General features: G+C 42.3%; 1 protein-coding gene across 2 annotated transcripts; it reads right to left on the reverse strand.

Annotated features, from left to right (window-relative positions):
* Positions 1–1,252: 1,252 nt before the first annotated feature.
* lin7b.L (lin-7 homolog C L homeolog) lies at positions 1,253–15,071 on the reverse strand. Of its 2 annotated transcripts, none has more exons than XM_018226720.2 (6): positions 14,841–15,071; positions 10,567–10,685; positions 9,014–9,085; positions 3,558–3,767; positions 3,089–3,252; positions 1,253–1,550 (listed from the first exon to the last, which is right to left on the reverse strand). In XM_018226720.2, exons 1-6 carry the CDS (start codon positions 14,875–14,877, stop codon positions 1,529–1,531), a joined length of 624 nt encoding a protein of 207 aa, XP_018082209.1. In that variant the 5' UTR covers positions 14,878–15,071; the 3' UTR covers positions 1,253–1,528. The 2 variants fall into 2 exon arrangements, with proteins under 2 accessions (XP_018082209.1, XP_041425595.1); XM_041569661.1 differs by lacking the exon at positions 14,841–15,071 and adding an exon at positions 12,201–12,296.
* Positions 15,072–19,391: the final 4,320 nt, after the last annotated feature.

Here is a 19,391-nt window from a genome sequence, read left to right on the forward strand (position 1 = left end):
ATAGTCTCTGGGAAGGGAGTGTGACTGTGGGATAGCAGGTATAGTAGGGAGAGATGGTGCCTATAGTAACAGTGGATAATAGTCTCTGGGAAGGGAGTGTGACTGTGGGATAGCAGGTATAGTAGGGAGAGATGGTGCCTATAGTAACAGTGGATAATAGTCTCTGGGAAGGGAGTGTGACTGTGGGATAGCAGGTATAGTAGGGAGAGATGGTGCCTATAGTAACAGTGGATAATAGTCTCTGGGAAGGGAGTGTGACTGTGGGATAGCAGGTATAGTAGGGAGAGATGGTACCTATAGTAACAGTGGATAATAGTCTCTGGGAAGGGAGTGTGACTGTGGGATAGCAGGTATAGTAGGGAGAGATGGTGTCTATGGTGGGAATTAATCAAAACTGATCAGACTGAAATGGGAATAGTTTTTTTTTACTTTTTGTTTAAGGTTCTGTGCCGGCTCAGAGGTGGAGCTCTTTCTGTAATGGCACAGGACATTTTGCTCCCAGTTCAGTGTCGGACTGGCCCACCGGGATACCAGGAAAACTCCTGGTGGGCCCAGGTGTCAGTGGGCCCTCCTGCTTCTAAAAATTTGGCCTATTTCATGGTCATTGCATATCTCTATAAGAATAAAGAGGCTAAATAGATGGAATAATATGTTATAGTATGTAAAGAAAAGAGAATAGGAGAATAGAGGTTGAGTGAGGAGAGGAAGAAAATAATACTCAGAGTGGGCCCCTGGTCTAAAGGTTTTTGGGTGGGCCCCTGGTCTAAGGGTTTATGGTGGGCCCCTGGTGTCCCAGTCCGACACTGTCCCAGTTGTACCTAAAGATATGATCTTACTGAATGTGGGAGGTGACAGTTACGTTCAGAGCTGAGCAGGGCTGCTTGCTTCTTCATTATATACAATATCACACTTGTCTATAGCTGCCACCAGGAGTTCCACAAATGGGAATCCCGAGACAGTATTAAAGCATAAAATCAATGTAAACAAATGTATTTCACAGAATTTAAAGGCACAAACAATATTTTGTTTTAAGATGAATCTAAATATTAGGGATGTTTTTTTTGTCTTTCTTAAGAGTAATGGGACACATGGCATTTCTTATAGCTTGGAATTGCTCCCCATTCATTCCTATGAGAATCACCTGACCACATGGGGATCCAACATGGGGATCGATTCTGAGTGTTTTGTCACCCTTTGACCCAGCTTGAGTGTCAAAATGCTTAAAATGACCCAGTGTACAGAGAAAAGGACAAGATCCTAAGTGCGAACAGAGTATTTTGTGCATAAACACCCACAGCGTAATATCTTCTGTATAGTTGCTGAGACACACAAAATAAGTACAGTACAAAACCACGACCAAGCTTATGTACAGCGGCCTGTGCTTATAAACCTGCTCACATATTGGATGTCACACCAAGACAACTCTATGTATAAACACAGCTGGAATAAATACTGTACACAGATCAGAGATCGGTAAAGTCGCGTCGGTAAATACAAAGAAGATGGTTCCATCCAGGGCGAGTGACGCTCAACCTCGAGATTCAAGGGAACTGCAAAACAGAAACGAGATGCAGAAATTATAAGGAACATGCTCAGCCTGGGTGTGTCAGGACTGAGATTACGTTTCTAGTGCACTGATGCCGCCAACAAGCCCTAAAAATGCAGTCTACAGTATCTTTCAGCATCCTTCTCATAACCAGTATAGAGATACCGTAAATCCATGCCGGCACAAGGATTCCCCTATAGTAAGCAGAATTCTACACTGACCGTTTAAAGGATATGTTTTCTCTACTACAGTGTCGGACAGGAACACCAGGGGCCCACCCAAAAACCTTAGACCCGGGGCCAGGGCCGGAACTAGGGGTAGGCAGAGTAGGCACGTGCCTAGGGCGCAAAGCTGGGGGGGCGCCAGGCATGTACCTCCTCTGTCGCCTACCCCAAGTCCGGTTCCCTTCTCTGCCCGACTGTCTGGTTATTATCGCGTCTTTTTCGCTTCTGCGCATGCGCACGTGAGCACAGCTTGGCGCATGCGCACGCGAGTGCAGATTCGTGCATGTGCACGCGAGCGTAGATTTGCGCATGCGCAGATTCGCGCCGGCGCCGCTATTGCCTAGGGCGCCTGGCCCGGCTCTGCCAGGGGCCCACTCTCAGTAATATTATTCTTCCTCTCCTCACTCAACCTCTATTCTCCTAGTCTCTTTTAGTTATACATACTATAACCTATTATTTCATCTAATTAGTCTCATAGAAATCGGTAATGACCATGAAATAGGCCAAATGTTTAGCAGCACAAGGGCCCACTGACACCAGGGCCCACCGGGAGTTTTCCTGGTATCCCAGTGGGCCAGTCCAACACTGCTCACTGCCTCCCCTTCTCTCGTCTCAAACCAACTCCTATTGTTCCTACAATCCCAATTTACTGATATGTCACCAGTCAAAAACTGCCCATACACAGGCTAATATAAACTGGCAGGTTATTGGCCTATGTATGGGGTCCACCCAATAGCCTGTCCAATTGATATCTGACCTAAACTAGCTCTGTCGGGCTGCAGTATGATTCAGGCATTGGCCCTCAAGCCAACAAGTGGACCAGCCTAATTAAATCCAGAAGAAATCTTCTCCCTACCAAACAAGGGGGATCGCAAGGTCTATTGAAATTTAATCCTTGGTCCAATCCCATATTGAGGTCCATTATATCCATCATTTTGCTTTTCTTTTAATCCAGCACCTCATTTGAATCCCTTGGTTTCTGTTTTGAGACCATTCTGACTTTATTACACATTTATTAGAACTGTACATAAAGATTTTCCAGTGTCCTAAGCCTCCATTCATTACCTAATGAATGGGTACCTAATGAATGGAGGCTAAGAACACTGGAAAATCTTTATGTACAGTTCTAATAAATGTGGTAAAGGGAGTGTAATAAAGTCAGATTATCACCTTATCTGTTTTACATTTACTTATTTTAAAAGTTTACTTGTCCTTTAAGGCAAGCCTATACTTGTCATTTCCACTGAAAGTAAATGTTTGTGACACTTAATTTCAAGACCCAGCCTAGTCCAGATGAAAAAGATCAAATTTCCCTTACGTGTAGCTGTTCTGTTGCTGGCGGCGCCGAGCTGTCCTCATCTTCTCAAATCTGGCCTCCATCTCCTCCAGAACTTTTGGAGTATAACGCACCACGAGCTTCACCGTCCCTTGTGCAGCTTTCAGGAGCTCCACTGCCTTTTCATGCTGCTCTCCTTCAACACTCTGCAGAGAAGAAATCTCTAAATAATTATCAAAGAATGGTTTCCTGAAATCTACAAGAGAGACGCAGAACAGTGAACAATTGTGTGTGTTAGAGAGCTCGATGGAATCATTTTGCAATGTCTACTGTGGTTCTATGCACAGAATGTTCTGCCCTTATAATTACTATAAAATATTTGTGTAGGGTTTCTAAGGGGTGGTCTGCAACAAAGGGGAAAGCTAAGTATATACGACAAGCTGAGGTTATATCATGGTCTTCTGCAGGATGTTCTTCTATTTAGAAACATAAAGTTCCATAAATTACTCACCACCCCGTTAACAGAAAGGAGCTGGTCCCCACGTTTGAGTCCTCCATGACGATCTGCCACCCCACCAGGGATAATTCGAGAGATGTAAATGGGGGAATTCTGCTCTTTTCCTCCCATGATGTTAAATCCCAGCCCTTCATCAGTTTTAGGGAGCTCAACAACTCTAGGGTGTGCGTGTCCTTCACTTGCTGCAAAAGCTGCCACGGTAGCCTGAAAATAATATGAATTAACGAAAAACATCTCAAGGGCAAATTATGGAATTCATCTTTGAAAAAAGTACCTTTACACGTTGTGCATTGCTGCAAATATAGTTTAGAAGAATGTTGGCAGGATAATCCCTTTCTGAAGAAACATGCCCTAACCTGATACATGGAGTTTAACAACCGTTGGGGTGGTAGGTTGAACATCGTTAAAAGAGTTGTTCACCTCTAAATTAACTTTTACTACGATGTAGAGAATGATATTCTGAGACAATTTGTAATTGGTTTTCATTTTTTATTATTTGTAGTTTCTGGGTTATTTAGCTTTTTATTCAGCAGCTCACCAGTTTGCAATTTCTGCAATCAGCTTTTATCGCCCGTGTATGGGGGCCTTTACAGAGCATTTGTTTTTAGATGGGGGTCAGTGACCCCCATTTTGAAAGCTGAAAAGAGTCGGAAGAAGAAAGAAAATAATTAAAAAGCTATAAAAAATAAACAATGATGACCAAATGGAAAGTTGCTTAAAATGGGCCATTCTTTATCATACTAAAAATTAACTTAAAGATGAACCACTCCTTTAAGCCCCCCTTTGAGATCTCACATTTGGTCTGCCCCCGCATTTGCTCATAACAAGATTAAAAGTACATGAAATGTTTGATGCCTTCACCATTCAGTCATAGTTCCAATAATTCCCACCATACCCACCCCAAATTGGATCCTAAATGGCCTTCAAGCTTGGCTTCAAGTATATCTATAACAGACATTCTCCTAACTCTCTTTAGGTTGCCCAACTACCTATGGCTCCAGGTCCCCCTAGGGTGGATAAGTCAACAGTTTGGAGACCAAACCAAACTAAACTCTAACTAAAAGATATTTTGCGTTTATATAGTGATAACTTAACAGAAATGTAGACCATCAAAAAGAATGTGAAACGGCTCAGAAGCACTTTTGTAATTGACATTATTTTGTTTCCTAGTTCTCTAGGAGTTTTAAAATTGTGGAGGCCAAGGCTGGAACTATTGGCAAGAGCAGAGGTACATGCCTTAGGTACTATGGGAGGGGGCACAATTGGAGGGGAAGCCAGGGGAAAGAATTAATATAGGTAATATGGCATTAAGGAGAAGTCTGTTTAATTGATCTGGAACACACCTTAAACCCCCAAGGTCCTTTTGAGGATAACAAATCAGTAATAAACTAATTAAAGGTGTATATGGAGACCAAATTAATCTGAATGTATAAGAATATTATTTTGCTTTAAAAAATTTTCATTTAAAACCTGGCCGGCCAGGAACCCAACATATAACAACAATAAGCAACTGCTTGATAAAGCCTTGTATAGGCGAAACACGTCGCTGTCTCTAGGTGGTGTGTCACTCCTAAGATTGAAATTATATTTTTGGAGAATCGTGAAATTGTGAAAATACGCAATATACCGGGACTCCGTGAATCGTGAAACCATGAAAATCGGTAAATTACTGAGATTTGTTGTGAGCAAGTTCGGAGGTTTGCGTTTCGCAGTGGAACGCACGTGCTGAGACACATCGGACGCCATCTTGGATTTTTGGAAAGAGTTATTTGTAAAGTGGAGACATCACAAAAAATCTATTGGATTCAGCTCTAAGCGACCTGTCACCAAGTGACCGGCCCAACTGTACCCTTGAGAAAGGACGGGAATGCAGGATCTGGTGAGATCAGTCCATTATTGGGGGGCACAGGTAGCTGGAAATAGAGGGGTGTGGGGGGAGGCCCCAATGAACCCTTCTGTAACCTTCTCTACATGTATATCCACATAATTAGCCTGACAACCCACTTGGAAAAATTACCTCTTACTTGATTATCAAATTGGAGAACTATAACTCACACCGCAATACTCCCAAATTGGAGAACTGTAACTCACATCAGTTTTGCTCTACATAATTGTTGTTGCAAGACTAGGGAATCATTCAATAAAACCTAGGAGATTTGGAAAATAACTATTACTGTGATTTTAAGTGACCACCTACCTGAATCATTTTGAACATTTTTTATGTATTTATATTGTTATATGTTGGGTTCCTGGCCGGCCAGGTTTTAAATAAAAAAATTTTGAAGCAAGGGGAGAGTCATGGGGAGTGAGAAGCGGGGGGGCCTGCTGGTAAGTGGTGAACACTCCAAGAGCTGGAGAAAAGGATGTAAGTGGATGGTGGACCAACAGGCAGGGTGCTGGGTCAAGTAGTACAGGCTTGGGTCCTGATTCACTTGTGTATGGGGTCCCTAACTGACTTCTAAAATTTCCCGAATTTTCTATAGTTTCCAACATGTCTATGTAGTCCTGCAGCTTGATCCTACCATTGGTCCCTGGGCCAGAGACTGGATCAACTAAATCTGGCCAATGGCATGGGTGGCTAAATCGGGCAGAAATCAGCAAATCCTTCAGATCTCAATGATCTCAATGATTATGGACAGCTTTAAAATCTCTAAGGAAATTGTTGTTATGCCATGAAATTACTCAATATGACCACATAGCTTAGTATCAATACAAGACAGCTACAGGCCTATTACAAAATATTATAAATGACGAAGGTTTTTTATAGGTAATATAGAATCAATCAACCTCAATGCCAACACTCGTTGGCTCCTTCATAAATGTCAGCGTGTTCATCATATCGACCCCCCCAGCAAGGCCTCCTTGAGAAGCTTCCAGATCTTATTTCAATGATAGGAATTTCAGGAAAACATATATCCAAGTATCATATGTGCAGCAAGTTTAGTTCAGCGACAGCTGCTCCTGTTTTCTGGGAGATTTGCGACTGACTTTGCAATAGGTTAGGTTGGTGTAAATATATTTCTAAAGCTTCTTTCTTTGCCACACAACCCTACATCTACACTGTTTAATATTCTGATTATTCCTCTGTAGATTTTGTTTACATCATATCACGGGTCCAATTCAGAGTCCCGAGAAAAGCTTTACCTTTTAGTTTATCTCCAGATTTTCATTTTCGATTAAATATGAGTTCTGAGGAGTACAGTATTTATAATAAGTCAGAAATATGTCTTGCCCTTACTTTGTACATGGGGTATTTTTCTGCTGCAGCAGTTTAACACCCTAGAATGTGGCCTGAACAGAGACAGGAGTTGTATGTCAAGATATGACTTTAACTAAGGGATATGACACCTAAAAAAAAACACAGTTAAGGGGGAACTATCGCGAAAATGAAAATGTAATATAAGCTTCATTACACTGAAATAAGAAACTTTCTAAATACAATCAATTAAATATTCTGTATATTCACTATTCCTCTCTCAGCATCTGTTTCTCTTCATTAAGGAGTTGGGTTTCAGATAAATGGTCCAATATATCTAATAGGGGGGCTCCTTTTGCCTAGAAGATGTATTAGAGCTCACTCTATTAAAATCACCAGACATCATGTCTCTCTACATGCAGAATTTGTGCAAAAGGCGGTTATTGCATTTTGTTAGATTTTGTTTGTACTGGAATCAGTAATTTGAGTGAGCTCTAATACATCTGCTAGGAAAGGAAGCCCCCCTATAAGATTTAGGATACATAGATATAAGATATATAAGATATATTGGATCATTCATCTGACACCCAACTGCTGCATGAAGACAGAATTAAGAGAAACAGATGCTGAGAGAGGAATAGTGAATACAAACTTGATTATTTCAGAAAGAATGCAGAATTTGTAACTGACTGTATTTCGAAAGTTTCTTACTTCAGTATGAGGAAGCTTATATTACATTTTCCTTAGGTTGACTTCACCTCACAACAAGGTGCTGACTGTACTAGTGTTTGCCTCCATGGCTAAAGCTAAAGTGCTCGACTGAATCCAGACCCCTTGACTATTTACAACCCACCCTAATTACTTTTATTATCTCTATAGGTTATCTCTGTAACTTTGTAATGTATTGTCCATAAACCATTATTCAGTGATCGAACAGTTTATATGATGTGCCTTTCCAGCTTTCATTTATATTTTGCCTGACGAAGCGGCCTGGGTGCTATAAAAGCTTGACATTTTGACTTATTCAGTTAGCCAATAAAAAGTATCACCAAAATTTAAATTTCATGATGTAGTGGCTGTTGAAACAGCACAGGAAAGACTGGAAGAGCTGGGCTGGTAGAAAGTGGGGCCCACCACCTGCCCACAACCCACTCACAGGGCATTTAGATCCAAATATCTCTAGTGTCCACATACTTATGGTGTACATTCATGTTTAATGTATTTAGAGGGAACAGTCCCGGATCAAAGACCAGATCAGGGAACTAGGGGTAGGCAGCAGATTTGGCTCTCTATGGTGTAAGAGGTTCAAGAGACAGGCGACCATTGTAGGACTAGAGGTTGTTGTGAATTTGTGAGGGAGCAGGTGCAGTGGTGGAGACTAAATGTAGAGTAGAGGGTGCGTGTGGGGATCAGGGGATTGTTGAGTTCTCAAGTGACTGAGCATTCGGCAGGGAGTGAGCACCGCAGGGGGACATGGGGGAGATAGAGAAGAGGTTTCTGGCTGAATTATATTGCCTTGAGTGCAAATACTGCACAGCCCAATGTCTGGATGGGTGGCATGTCTTGGTGTAACTGGCCATGGTTTGGTTGGGCCTGGGGACATGGCCAGTGTAGGACTGGGAAGCCAGGGGACCACCAGAAAAACTTAGTTTGAGGGCCCACATTCCAAACTATTATATCTTCTCTTCTCACTCAACCTCTTTATTTTCCTAGTCTCTTTTCTCTACATACTATTATTCTATCATTAAGCCTCCCATAAAGAAATAGGGAATGACCATGAAATAGGCCAAATGATTTGAAGCAAGAGGCCCACTGACACCTGGGCCGACCTGGAGTTTTCCTGGTATCGTGGTGGGCCAGTCCGACACTGGACATGGCCTTAATATTCTTGATTCCCCAGATGCTGTTGGACTTGGGATTGATGCGAGTTGCTAGTAGTAGTATAGTAGTATCTCAGGGGCCTATGATGACGAACAGGAGAGTAAATATATGAATTTGACCCAATGCTTCAGTTGACAAATGGGACAAATATCCGTTCACATGGTAAGCTTGCTGAGATGTTCCTTTGTATTCATACAACTCCCAATTCTCACCAGAGCCTCACCAGAAGCTAATGGGATGGGCAGGATTCACAAACAGTTGGTAGGGGATGCCGGGAATCTTAGATCAACAACAGCTGAAGGGTTACTCCCTTAGTTGAGATTGAACTATGGGTTCATAATCACATGGCTCCATATTTAAATACCATTCTTACCTTAGCAGTGGCGTGAGCCCTTATTTCAGCACTCCCTGGGATATCCAGAGTGTCATACAACTGCTGATAGACCTGCAAGGTGAATGCTGGGAATCAGATGGAATGAAAGAACTCTTGTACAGAAATATAATAATAACAGTCATGCCTAAAGGGTGCAACTGTGACTCACTGCTTCTCGAAGGTTTCACAAAATGATTCTCTTGGGGTACCTCAACGTTCCATGACTGTCTTGCGTTAATAGAGCTCATTTAATCAGAGTATCACATTTTTGTAATAAGTGCTGAGGGTGCACCCAAGTGTTGCCTGAGACACTCCATATCTGTAGGAGTCACTACGAGCCCCGGCTAATGGTATGGGAAGAAGCAGTGATCCCTGCTGAGTTTGCAGCCGAGCAGACTATGCATCTGACCTTGGGCACATAGCAAAGGGCACCTGGCTACCATCCGTTATGGTCTAATAACAACTTTAGAACACTGTGACAGTTCTGTAGATCCGTATAGATTCACAGCAGTTCATTTTTCCAGTTTTGCATTTCAGCGAACTGCAGAATCAGAGGTGATATTGGGTGACTGCTTTTCTGCACCAAAAGTATTTTTGTGCCTGGTGCCATATTTAACAGGCTAGCTGGATGGCAGAAAGGGAATGTGCCCCGTGCCCCAGTCTGGGCCCGATAATGTGTAACATTTAAAGGGGAACTATTGTGAAAATTAAATGTAATCTAAGCTTCCGCATACTGAAATAAGAAACTTTCTGAATACAATCAATTAAATATTCTGTACTGTTTTTGAAATAATCAAGTTTATCTTCACTATTCCTCTCTCAGCATCTGTTTCTCTTCATTCTGTCTTCATGCAGCAGTTGGGTGTCAGATATTCATTGACAGTTAGATCCAATATATTTTATAGGGAGGCTCATTTTGTCTAGAAGATGTATTAGAGCTCACTCTATTAAACTCACCAGACACAATGTCTCTCTACATGCAGGATTTGTGCAAAAGGCAGTTATTTTGTTAGATTTTGTTTGTACTGGAATCAGTTGAGTGAGCTCTATAGATGTTGTAGGCAAAAGGAGCCCCCCTATAAGATATATTGGATCTAACTGTCAATTAATATCTGACACCCAACTGTTGCATGAAGACAGAATGAAGAGAAACAGATGCTGAGAGAGGGATAGTGAAGATAAACCTGATTATTTCAGAAACAATTCAAAATATTTAATTGATTGTATTTTTAAAGATTTTATTTCAGTATGCTGAAGCTTATATTGAATTTTCATTTCCCCTTTAATAACATATGGTAATAGTACAAATGAATATGTAACCAATAATGTTTTTTTCGCTTCAACTTACAGGTATGTTAGAAGGTTTCCAACAGGACCTTGTTAAACTACAACACCCAGCTTTCCTGCATTGGCAGAGGGTTCTATGATTCTCCTTTGTGGCCATGGAAAACAGATCCAGTCCAGGAGTTGCTAACATACAACAATACTACTTTGCAGCGCTGCACTCTGTTGTAGGATTTTTATTTCACACAGATTTTAAAGGGGAAACTGACCTCACGTACTGCTGAGCAGAATTTGCTTTGCAAGACACGCTGCAAGGCCTGCAGTTTCTGAGGCGGCACCTCTCCGCTGCGCTGTAACCTCTCCAGCAGCTCAATGGCACGGGAAACATCTAGAAGGTACAAAACCGTCATTTGTTCACTTCTTTCTGAAAACTGATTATTGATCTTGTTCTAATCGCTGCTTTATGTAGATTTGCAGCAAAGATTAGAGGGGTCATTTCATTTACACCCGCAAGTGCAGCAAGCAAAGAGCAATTTTAAGCACAATCACCATTTTTTCCCACAATGCAACATTTATGTCAAAATTGGGTGTTACCAGGGCCGGATTTACATAGTGGCGCCACTAGGCCCACTGCCGTTCGTCGCCCCTGTCCCCTCCCCTTTATTCTTGCAAATTTTCATCATCTGGACTGGAGCAATGGGGTTTGCTGCATGGGAATTTAAAAAATGATTGTATCTCCAGCGCATCCCTAGTGTTTTTGAACCAATGTGGGTGTGGTTGGGCAGTATGCTGCCCCCCTTAAAGGAGAAGGAAACCCAGTCGGCGCAAAAACCCTCCCCCCCTCCCCTGTGTTGCTTCCCCTCCCTCCTCCCCCCTGGCCTACCTGTCCCGCTGGGCAAATGCCCCTAACTTGTTACTTACCCTTCTGCGCAGGTCCAGTCTACGGAATTCACCGTCGCCATCTTCTTCCAAGCGATCTTTTTCCTGCTTTGCCCGGAGCATGCGCAGTAGGAGCATTTCGCCGGTACGATCTACTGCACATGCGCCAAAAGTCACAAATCTGAAAACTTCGTGACTTTTGGCACATGCGCAGTAGATCCGTACCGGCGAAATGCTCCTACTGCGCATGAGCCAAAACGCCGGTCAAAGCAGGAAGAAGATCGCTTGGAGGAAGATGGCATCGGTGAACTCCGTAGACTGGACCTGCGCAGAAGGGTAAGTAACAAGTTAGGGGCATTTGCCCAGTGGGACAGGTAGGCCAGGGGGGAGGAGGGAGGGGAAGCAACACAGGAGAGGGGGCGAGGGTTTTTGCGCCAACTGGGTTTCCTTCTCCTTTAAATCCTGCCGCCCTAAGCCCAGGCCTTGGTGGCCTTTCCACAAATCCGGGCCTGGGTGTTACACTGACTCATTTGCACTATTCCTGATGCAATTGCATCAAATTTGGCATAAATAATAATAACCGTGTGCACAATTTGTAGCAAATCGTCTGCAATTGCGGGGACATTTGCCTGCTGTCATTTCTGGTGTTAGATGAGAGAGGCCTGCCTCCCATTCTTTAGGCACAACTGCACTGTCATACCTCCAAACTGTCACGTTTTTTGTGGGACAGTCCCAATTTTGAGAGCTCAGCCCAGGTTTTATTAAAAGTTACTCTTTGATCTCCTGCACTGACGCCAGAAAAATATACAATGTTTTTCTAATTAAATAAGAGGCTTTTGGCCAGAAAACTCAGTGCTTGCTTTTTGATACAATTGCAACTAATAAGATAAGCAGGCCTCTTGGGAGAACTAAGACTTTACATCTTAAAGGGCAACATCACCTTTATTAGCAAAACTGTAATAACACATAAAACATGACGGTAAACCCCCCACAAATGTGTTGAAACATTTCAAACATAACCTACCGAGTTTTGTAAAATGGAACGTGGTAATTAAGGAGTGTGGCCACAACATGGGCGTGGTCACAAATGTTCGCCACTCTACGTGCGGCAGATCTTTTTGTCCCTCTTTCCAACTTTCAAATGTTGGGAGGTAAGTGTCTATTGAACCCTGGAGATGAGACCTTGTACCACCGGAACACGGGAAATGATGGCAGGTGGTCTTCTGTGCAATTGCGTCCAACTTTTAATTGTATCAGGCGCAATGCCCCCTTGCAACTGCAGGAATTTTGGTTAAAAACATGGTGATTGTCAGTGGTGTAACTATAGAGGCAGCAGACCCTGGAGGAGAGGGGGGACAAAGACCACGGAGTCTGTTGAAATTTGTGCGAACTGAGGCATACAAGTGTGTAAGGTAGGGGTAGGTAGGGAGGATGAAGGGTAGGTGTGTGCCCTTCCGAACATTTTTTTGCAGAGGGGCAGCGTCTGCATGTTACACCTCTGGTGATTGTGCCCAATATTGCAATTTTCTCACTACACTTTTGGACATAAATGACTTATAATTTGTATAAAGTGCTGCCGTGTATATTCAAACTCAATAAATGATAAAAATTGTGGTCAGTTTCTTTGCTCCATATAGTGTTACTGATATAATGCTTTGGGAAGGAACGCCATCTAGTGGCCGTACAAATCGGAGCTTCAAATGTGAGACTTGTTTCCCCGCAAGCATTGCCCTATGAGTTTGTTGGACTCCTATTTCCACAGAACTTTATATATATATATATATACCGCTATATGGTCGGACTTCCCTAAAATCGGTCTTTCGGCAAGAAGGGAGCTTTACTATAGGCACCATCTCTCCCTACTATACCTGCTATCCCACAGTCACACTCCCTTCCCAGAGACTGTTATCCCACTGTTACTATAGGCACCATCTCTCCCTACTATACCTGCTATCCCACAGTCACACTCCCTTCCCAGAGACTATTATCTACTGTTACTATAGGCACCATCTCTCCCTACTATACCTGCTATCCCACAGTCACACTCCCTTCCCAGAGACTATTATCCATTGTTACTATAGGCACCATCTCTCCCTACTATACCTGCTATCCCACAGTCACACTCCCTTCCCAGAAACTATTATCCCACTGTTACTATAGGTACCATCTCTCCCTACTATACCTGCTATCCCACAGTCACACTCCCTTCCCAGAGACTATTACCCACTGTTACTATAGGCACCATCTCTCCCTACTATACCTGCTATCCCACAGTCACACTCCCTTCCCAGAGACTATTATCCACTGTTCCCATAGGCATCATCTCTCCCTACTATACCTGCTATCCCACAGTCACACTCCCTTCCCAGAGACTATTATCCCACTGTTACTATAGGCATCTTCTCTCCCTACTATACCTGCTATCCCACAGTCACACTCCCTTCCCAGAGACTATTATCCACTGTTACTATAGGCACCATCTCTCCCTACTATACCTGCTATCCCACAGTCACACTCCCTTCCCAGAGACTATTATCCCACTATTACTATAGGCACCATCTCTCCCTACTATACCTGCTATCCTACAGTCACACTCCCTTCCCAGAGACTATTATCCCACTGTTACTATAGGCACCATCTCTCCCTACTATACCTGCTATCCTACAGTCACACTCCCTTCCCAGAGACTATTATCCACTGTTACTATAGACACCATCTCTCCCTACTATACCTGCTATCCCACAGTCACACTCCCTTCCCAGAGACTATTATCCACTGTTACTATAGGCACCATCTCTCCCTACTATACCTGCTATCCCACAGTCACACTCCCTTCCCAGAGACTATTATCCACTGTTACTATAGGCACCATCTCTCCCTACTATATCTGCTATCCCACAGTCACACTCCCTTCCCAGAGACTATTATCCCACTGTTACTATAGGCACCATCTCTCCCTACTATACCTGCTATCCCACAGTCACACTCCCTTCCCAGAGACTATTATCCCACTGTTACTATAGGCACCATCTCTCCCTACTATACCTGCTATCCCACAGTCACATTCCCCTCCCAGAGACTATTATTATCCTCACTATAAATAACATACGAGGTTGGATATAGTAACTGTTATCCATCTTCACTAGATGACATGATGACTGGATGACAATGAACCTTTGTGGTGTTGCACAGAAGTCTCACTACCAGGACATCACACTTGTGGATGTCCGGTTTCTCCAAGCAGGACAATGTAACCGTTACCTATCTCACAGGATTAGCCTAACACAGGCAATTGATCCTACAAAAGAACAGTTAATAGGAGCCGTAATGCAACATGTGCAGAAGGAGGTCATGTGAGGAAATGTACCCGGGGAAATGTAAGGGATTGTCAGGGAATAGGAAATGTGAAATGTCAAGATAATCAGAGGAGGTGCAAGAGGGAGTCATGGTGCTCAGTGGTAGCCAGTGGCTAATAAGCCCGGAAGGATGAGGCAGATGTGATGGCAATGATAGTGAGAGGGAAGGATATGCTGCAGATATCTCTGATGACAGTGAGAGGAAGAAAGTAAAATATTTCCATCCCTCTTCACCCTCCCTTTGGCTCGTCTTGGCTGCGGCACGAGGACTCCCTGCCAGCTCTGCAGTGCCACATGCATTATCTTACCTCTCTCCAGTCCTAGAGGCTCAGACAGAGCTGCCATCTTAACAGCCAAAGTCACATGCCCACGAGTTCCCCACGGTGGTGTTGGTGGTGGAGGAAGAGGAGGAGGAGCAGATCAGCCCAGACTGGAGATGCAGAGATGCTGCGTGCAACCTGACGGCTTCTGTAGCATCTCTCTGCTAATGTCTCACTCATGGGGCTTCAGCCATTACTGTGCACAGCCGCTTAAAGGACCAGTCACACCCAGAAATGAAAGCCAGTTATTCCTATCCCATACTTGTCAAGGACTTTTCTTTAATATATTCTCAGCCCTTTTTTTCCCTTTTGCCATGCATGTTGACCCTATAGATATCTCAGCTGCAACTGCACCACTGTTTATCCCTAAGCAAACAAATCTTCACTTAAAGCTAAGAATATTTTGCATTTGTGAATGAGTATTCTGTAGGAGCTACCATAGTGCTTACTACATGCATTCAAATCAATCAGTGCCTCTAGCAATCATAGAAAACAGGGTTTTCCCAATGAGACCTTCAAAGAGTTTGTTATAGCCCACAGCATGCCAACGTGTTTTAGGACTTCAACAATAATAACCTGCTACCATACAAGTGAACTAGAGGTCCATAGAATGTAAAATCTCAAGTCATTAAACTGGTAATAAACAGTAATTCTTTTTAAAACCATAGTACCCAATGGGCTATCGTTGGCTGAAAATGATTTTCTTGAGAAGTTTTGTGATGTTGCTCTGCTTAGAACTGGCCAGAGAAATGTCACACAACTCTTCTTTTCTCAGGAAACATAATTTTCTGCCGATCGTGGCAGATCTGACCAGCAGGTGGTGCTGTTGTTTCAAGTTCATTTATGGCTTAAAACTCATTTGAAACAACCGTGCCACCTGCTGTTTACTTCTGTTCCCCCCTTTATCTGAGGATAGAAGTTGACCCCAAGAATGCTCTGGGCAGTGGCATACGAGGATAGGCCCAGGTCTCCTTTTAAAAATACTTGGATACATGGCTGGTAAGTGATTAAAGTCAATTAAGAAGAAAAATATTGCTCCATGTAGCTCCAGCAAAGTTATAATATCAATATTTGTAGGGCCAGAAGCTTTACATCACAGCCTCTCTTATTTTGTCATCATTTTGGCAAAGGGGGTCCCCAGAGTTGCAACAGTGCAATAGGCAAGTCATATTTGGGTGGAGCTTGTAGGAAGTAGGAAAAGTAAGTGGCGAATGATGATGATGATGAGCATAGTTTCATACCTCCCAACATTTTGGAAGTAAAAAGAGGGACAAAAAATTGCGCAGCAATTTTTTTGACCACACCCCTTTCTGCGGCCACACCCCCTAATTACCATGTTTGTTTTACAAAATTTGGCAGGTTATGAAAGTTTGAAAATATTTCTCCTTATCTAAACTGTGTTTTTGTGTCTCAAAATTGTTACAAAGTATCTTATTTGCACCTGTTAGCTGTTCTGGACTCTCTGCTAAAAGCCAATTAAGTGAGAAACTTTGTTTCTTTTTCTGGCTGTTCAGTGCAGAGAAAAGAGGGACTTTCCAGTACAAATGAGGGACTGCGGGTTGAGCTGTCAAAAGAGGGACTGTCCCTCCGAAAAAGAGACAGTTGGGAGGTATGTAGTTTTGTTATATTTGGGGAGCCAGGCTACTGGTTGACAGGGCACAGGTGACAAGTTGGCTAATAAATGGGCCCCTTATGGGGAGGGCCCTGCTGAATTATTCATATGGGGCTACATAATTAAATTATATGACTTTGACTGTAAACTGTATGGGGCAGGGACCTCCTTCCTACTGTGTCATTTAGCACATGACACATAATCTCTGTATAGAGTTGCGACCTGTCCAGATTTGACCAAAATAAAGGAAACCGGCCAAGATCTCCCTTGATTGACATGGTGATCAGTGAATCACTGATCGCTGCGTCATAACCCCACCCCTGTCATTTGCTCTGCCCACAACGTCACTGGCCCGGACCTCTGACCTCATGGCTCCGCCCCCTGCTCATATTGTGGGCCGCGGAAAGGTTGCAAGGCTGCTGTATAATTATACTTACTTATTACTATGTTTGTTATTTATTATTATGTATGTCCTCCCTGTGTTTAGTTTTCTATTCTGTAAAATAGTTCTATGCTGTATATTCAGGTAGCTCTTTATAAATAAAGAAAGTTACACACACACACATATAATTGTTGAACACTGCCAACCAGTATTGCTGTCATTTATCCATTCATTAATTGATGTATTGCTATGTTTTATAGCAGACTGTGTATGGCTGGATGACAGCACCAGCAAAATGATGAAGTTAATATTTGGAGGGCCATCAGCTTCCCGGCACAGCCTTACTTAATCTATCATCATTCTGTAGGCCCATGGTAAAGGGGGCAGAGATAATAAGGTGCAATTGCAAGTCATATTTAAGTGAGGCTTGCAGGTAGGGTTTCATGAAAAATATATATAATGGGACGCTAGTTTCTAAGGGGCCTGTCAAAAAAGGGCCCATGGTTTCTGTGATAAAGCCTATAAGTTATCCCAAAACTCAACTCTATCAACTCTAATAATTGTTTTTTTAATGAACTTAATACAATTATAGCACTGCACTTTATATTTAAACTCGAGTTTTAAGGTAATTGAATAAGGCCACAAGCTGGCCCAATCTGTGACTACTGTTATTTGAGTGATTAAGCGGGGTACTTTTTTCTCTTTCTATCCAAAAATTTCTACTGAATTATCACTGATCTAGGTCAGACCTCTGCGTTAATACAAGGATAAGAATCTGTTTTATTATGCAAGGGAATCACTGGTGTGTTTGGATTTTCTGAAATACAGTATATGTTACAATTAGGGGGGTATTTACTGAACTTCAAATGCAAAAATCACGAAAAATCTGACTTTTAAAAAATCTTTTGGAATTTATTAAACCCAGAGGATGGAAAAGTCAGAATTAGAAAATCCAGCATCTCAGACCTGTTGAGTTTACATATAAGTCGATGGGAGAATTCCCAATGATTCTTTTGATGTGCGCTGGGTTTCGTGAAATATCCTGAACTTTTCACTGAGTTTTCGGGCAAAAAACATAAGTACACTGAGTTTTCAGATGAAAAGCCGAAAAAATCTGATGGAAACAATTATGAAGATCACATTTTTCACGATTTTTTCTGTAAAAATATACTTCATTGTACTCAGTGTTGGGAATAATGTGCAGAATATGCTCCAGATGTAATAACCCATACAATGGAACCAATCATCTATTAGTCTACTCTCCTACGGATAATCAAAACAGCTGCTTCTGCTACTGCAATATTTCACCTTAAAATCTTGGGAAAAGACACTTTAAGGGTGAGTCAAAAGTGGGCATAACCCTTTTAGCACCCCATTGTCTCTTTTCTGGCCCCCGAAACAAACTTGTGCTACCTATGGGAACTGCCGATCATTATGGATATAGGTGTGTGTGTACATATATATATATATATATATATAACCATTAGACGGGGGGTGCAATGAGGCTTTGACATCCCCCGACTAATGGTTTTAAAAAATAGTGGTGAGCACAACTTTCCCTTGTTTGTTATAGTTATACAGGAGCAGTGACCAGCTCCATGTTGTAGCTCCCACCCCTCCCAGCTATAGTCAGGTGATCCCACTGGTGTCTAATAAAAGGGCAGCCAAGTATGGAGGTTTACTTTGAAAGCAGCAAGTTAAGTTGCAGGTAATACCTAGTCCCTTTGTAAAATGTATAATAAAGCAATAGAATTCTTAATGAATCAGATAAAATTGAGCATAGGACTGGCCAGATATGGGATGACTTTGACGTAGTTGGCAGCTTAAATATATTGCAATATATGGACAAACAATCCCTGTTTTGTTTAAAGGGTAAGGCATTTTCAGTAGCAGTATGCACAAGAGAGAGAGAGAGAGAGAGAGAGAGAGAGAGAGAGAGAGAGAGAGAGAGAGAGAGAGAGAGAGAGATAGCTATATATATATAGATATATATATATATATATATATATATATATATATATATATATATATTTATATATATGGATATTTTGTATAATGTATGGATATATATATACAATTGGAGGAGGTAGCATGTAAGTGACTAGAATTACTGGGGGTGCCTAACAAATAACAGCACCCCCCAGTGATTTGAACATTTCCTCCCTGTAGGTCTATGAGCAATTAAACAACAAATACAAAAGGAGGGCGTGATAAAGCAGCAGAGACAATCAATGATTCAGCTTCAGATCATGAAAGGTGCACTAAATCCTGTTGGACACCTTTGACATTTTGACATTCCATTTGATAATCCAATAGTTTTAACAGGATTATATATACATACAGTGTAGGATAATATATGATCTTATTTAATGGCATTTAATTCAACCTAAGCAAGCTACATACGTCCATACCAACAATGTACATATTTACCCTGTAGCACAAATCCACGTCAGCTCACAGACTCCAGGTCCCCAGATCTATACGTGCAAGGGACAATTTCAGCTACACAGCAGCTTCTTTATATAAACTATAGTAGAGTTTCTGA

This window comes from Xenopus laevis, chromosome 7L (genome assembly GCF_017654675.1).
Source record: "Xenopus laevis strain J_2021 chromosome 7L, Xenopus_laevis_v10.1, whole genome shotgun sequence".
NCBI classification, from domain to species: domain Eukaryota; kingdom Metazoa; phylum Chordata; class Amphibia; order Anura; family Pipidae; genus Xenopus; species Xenopus laevis.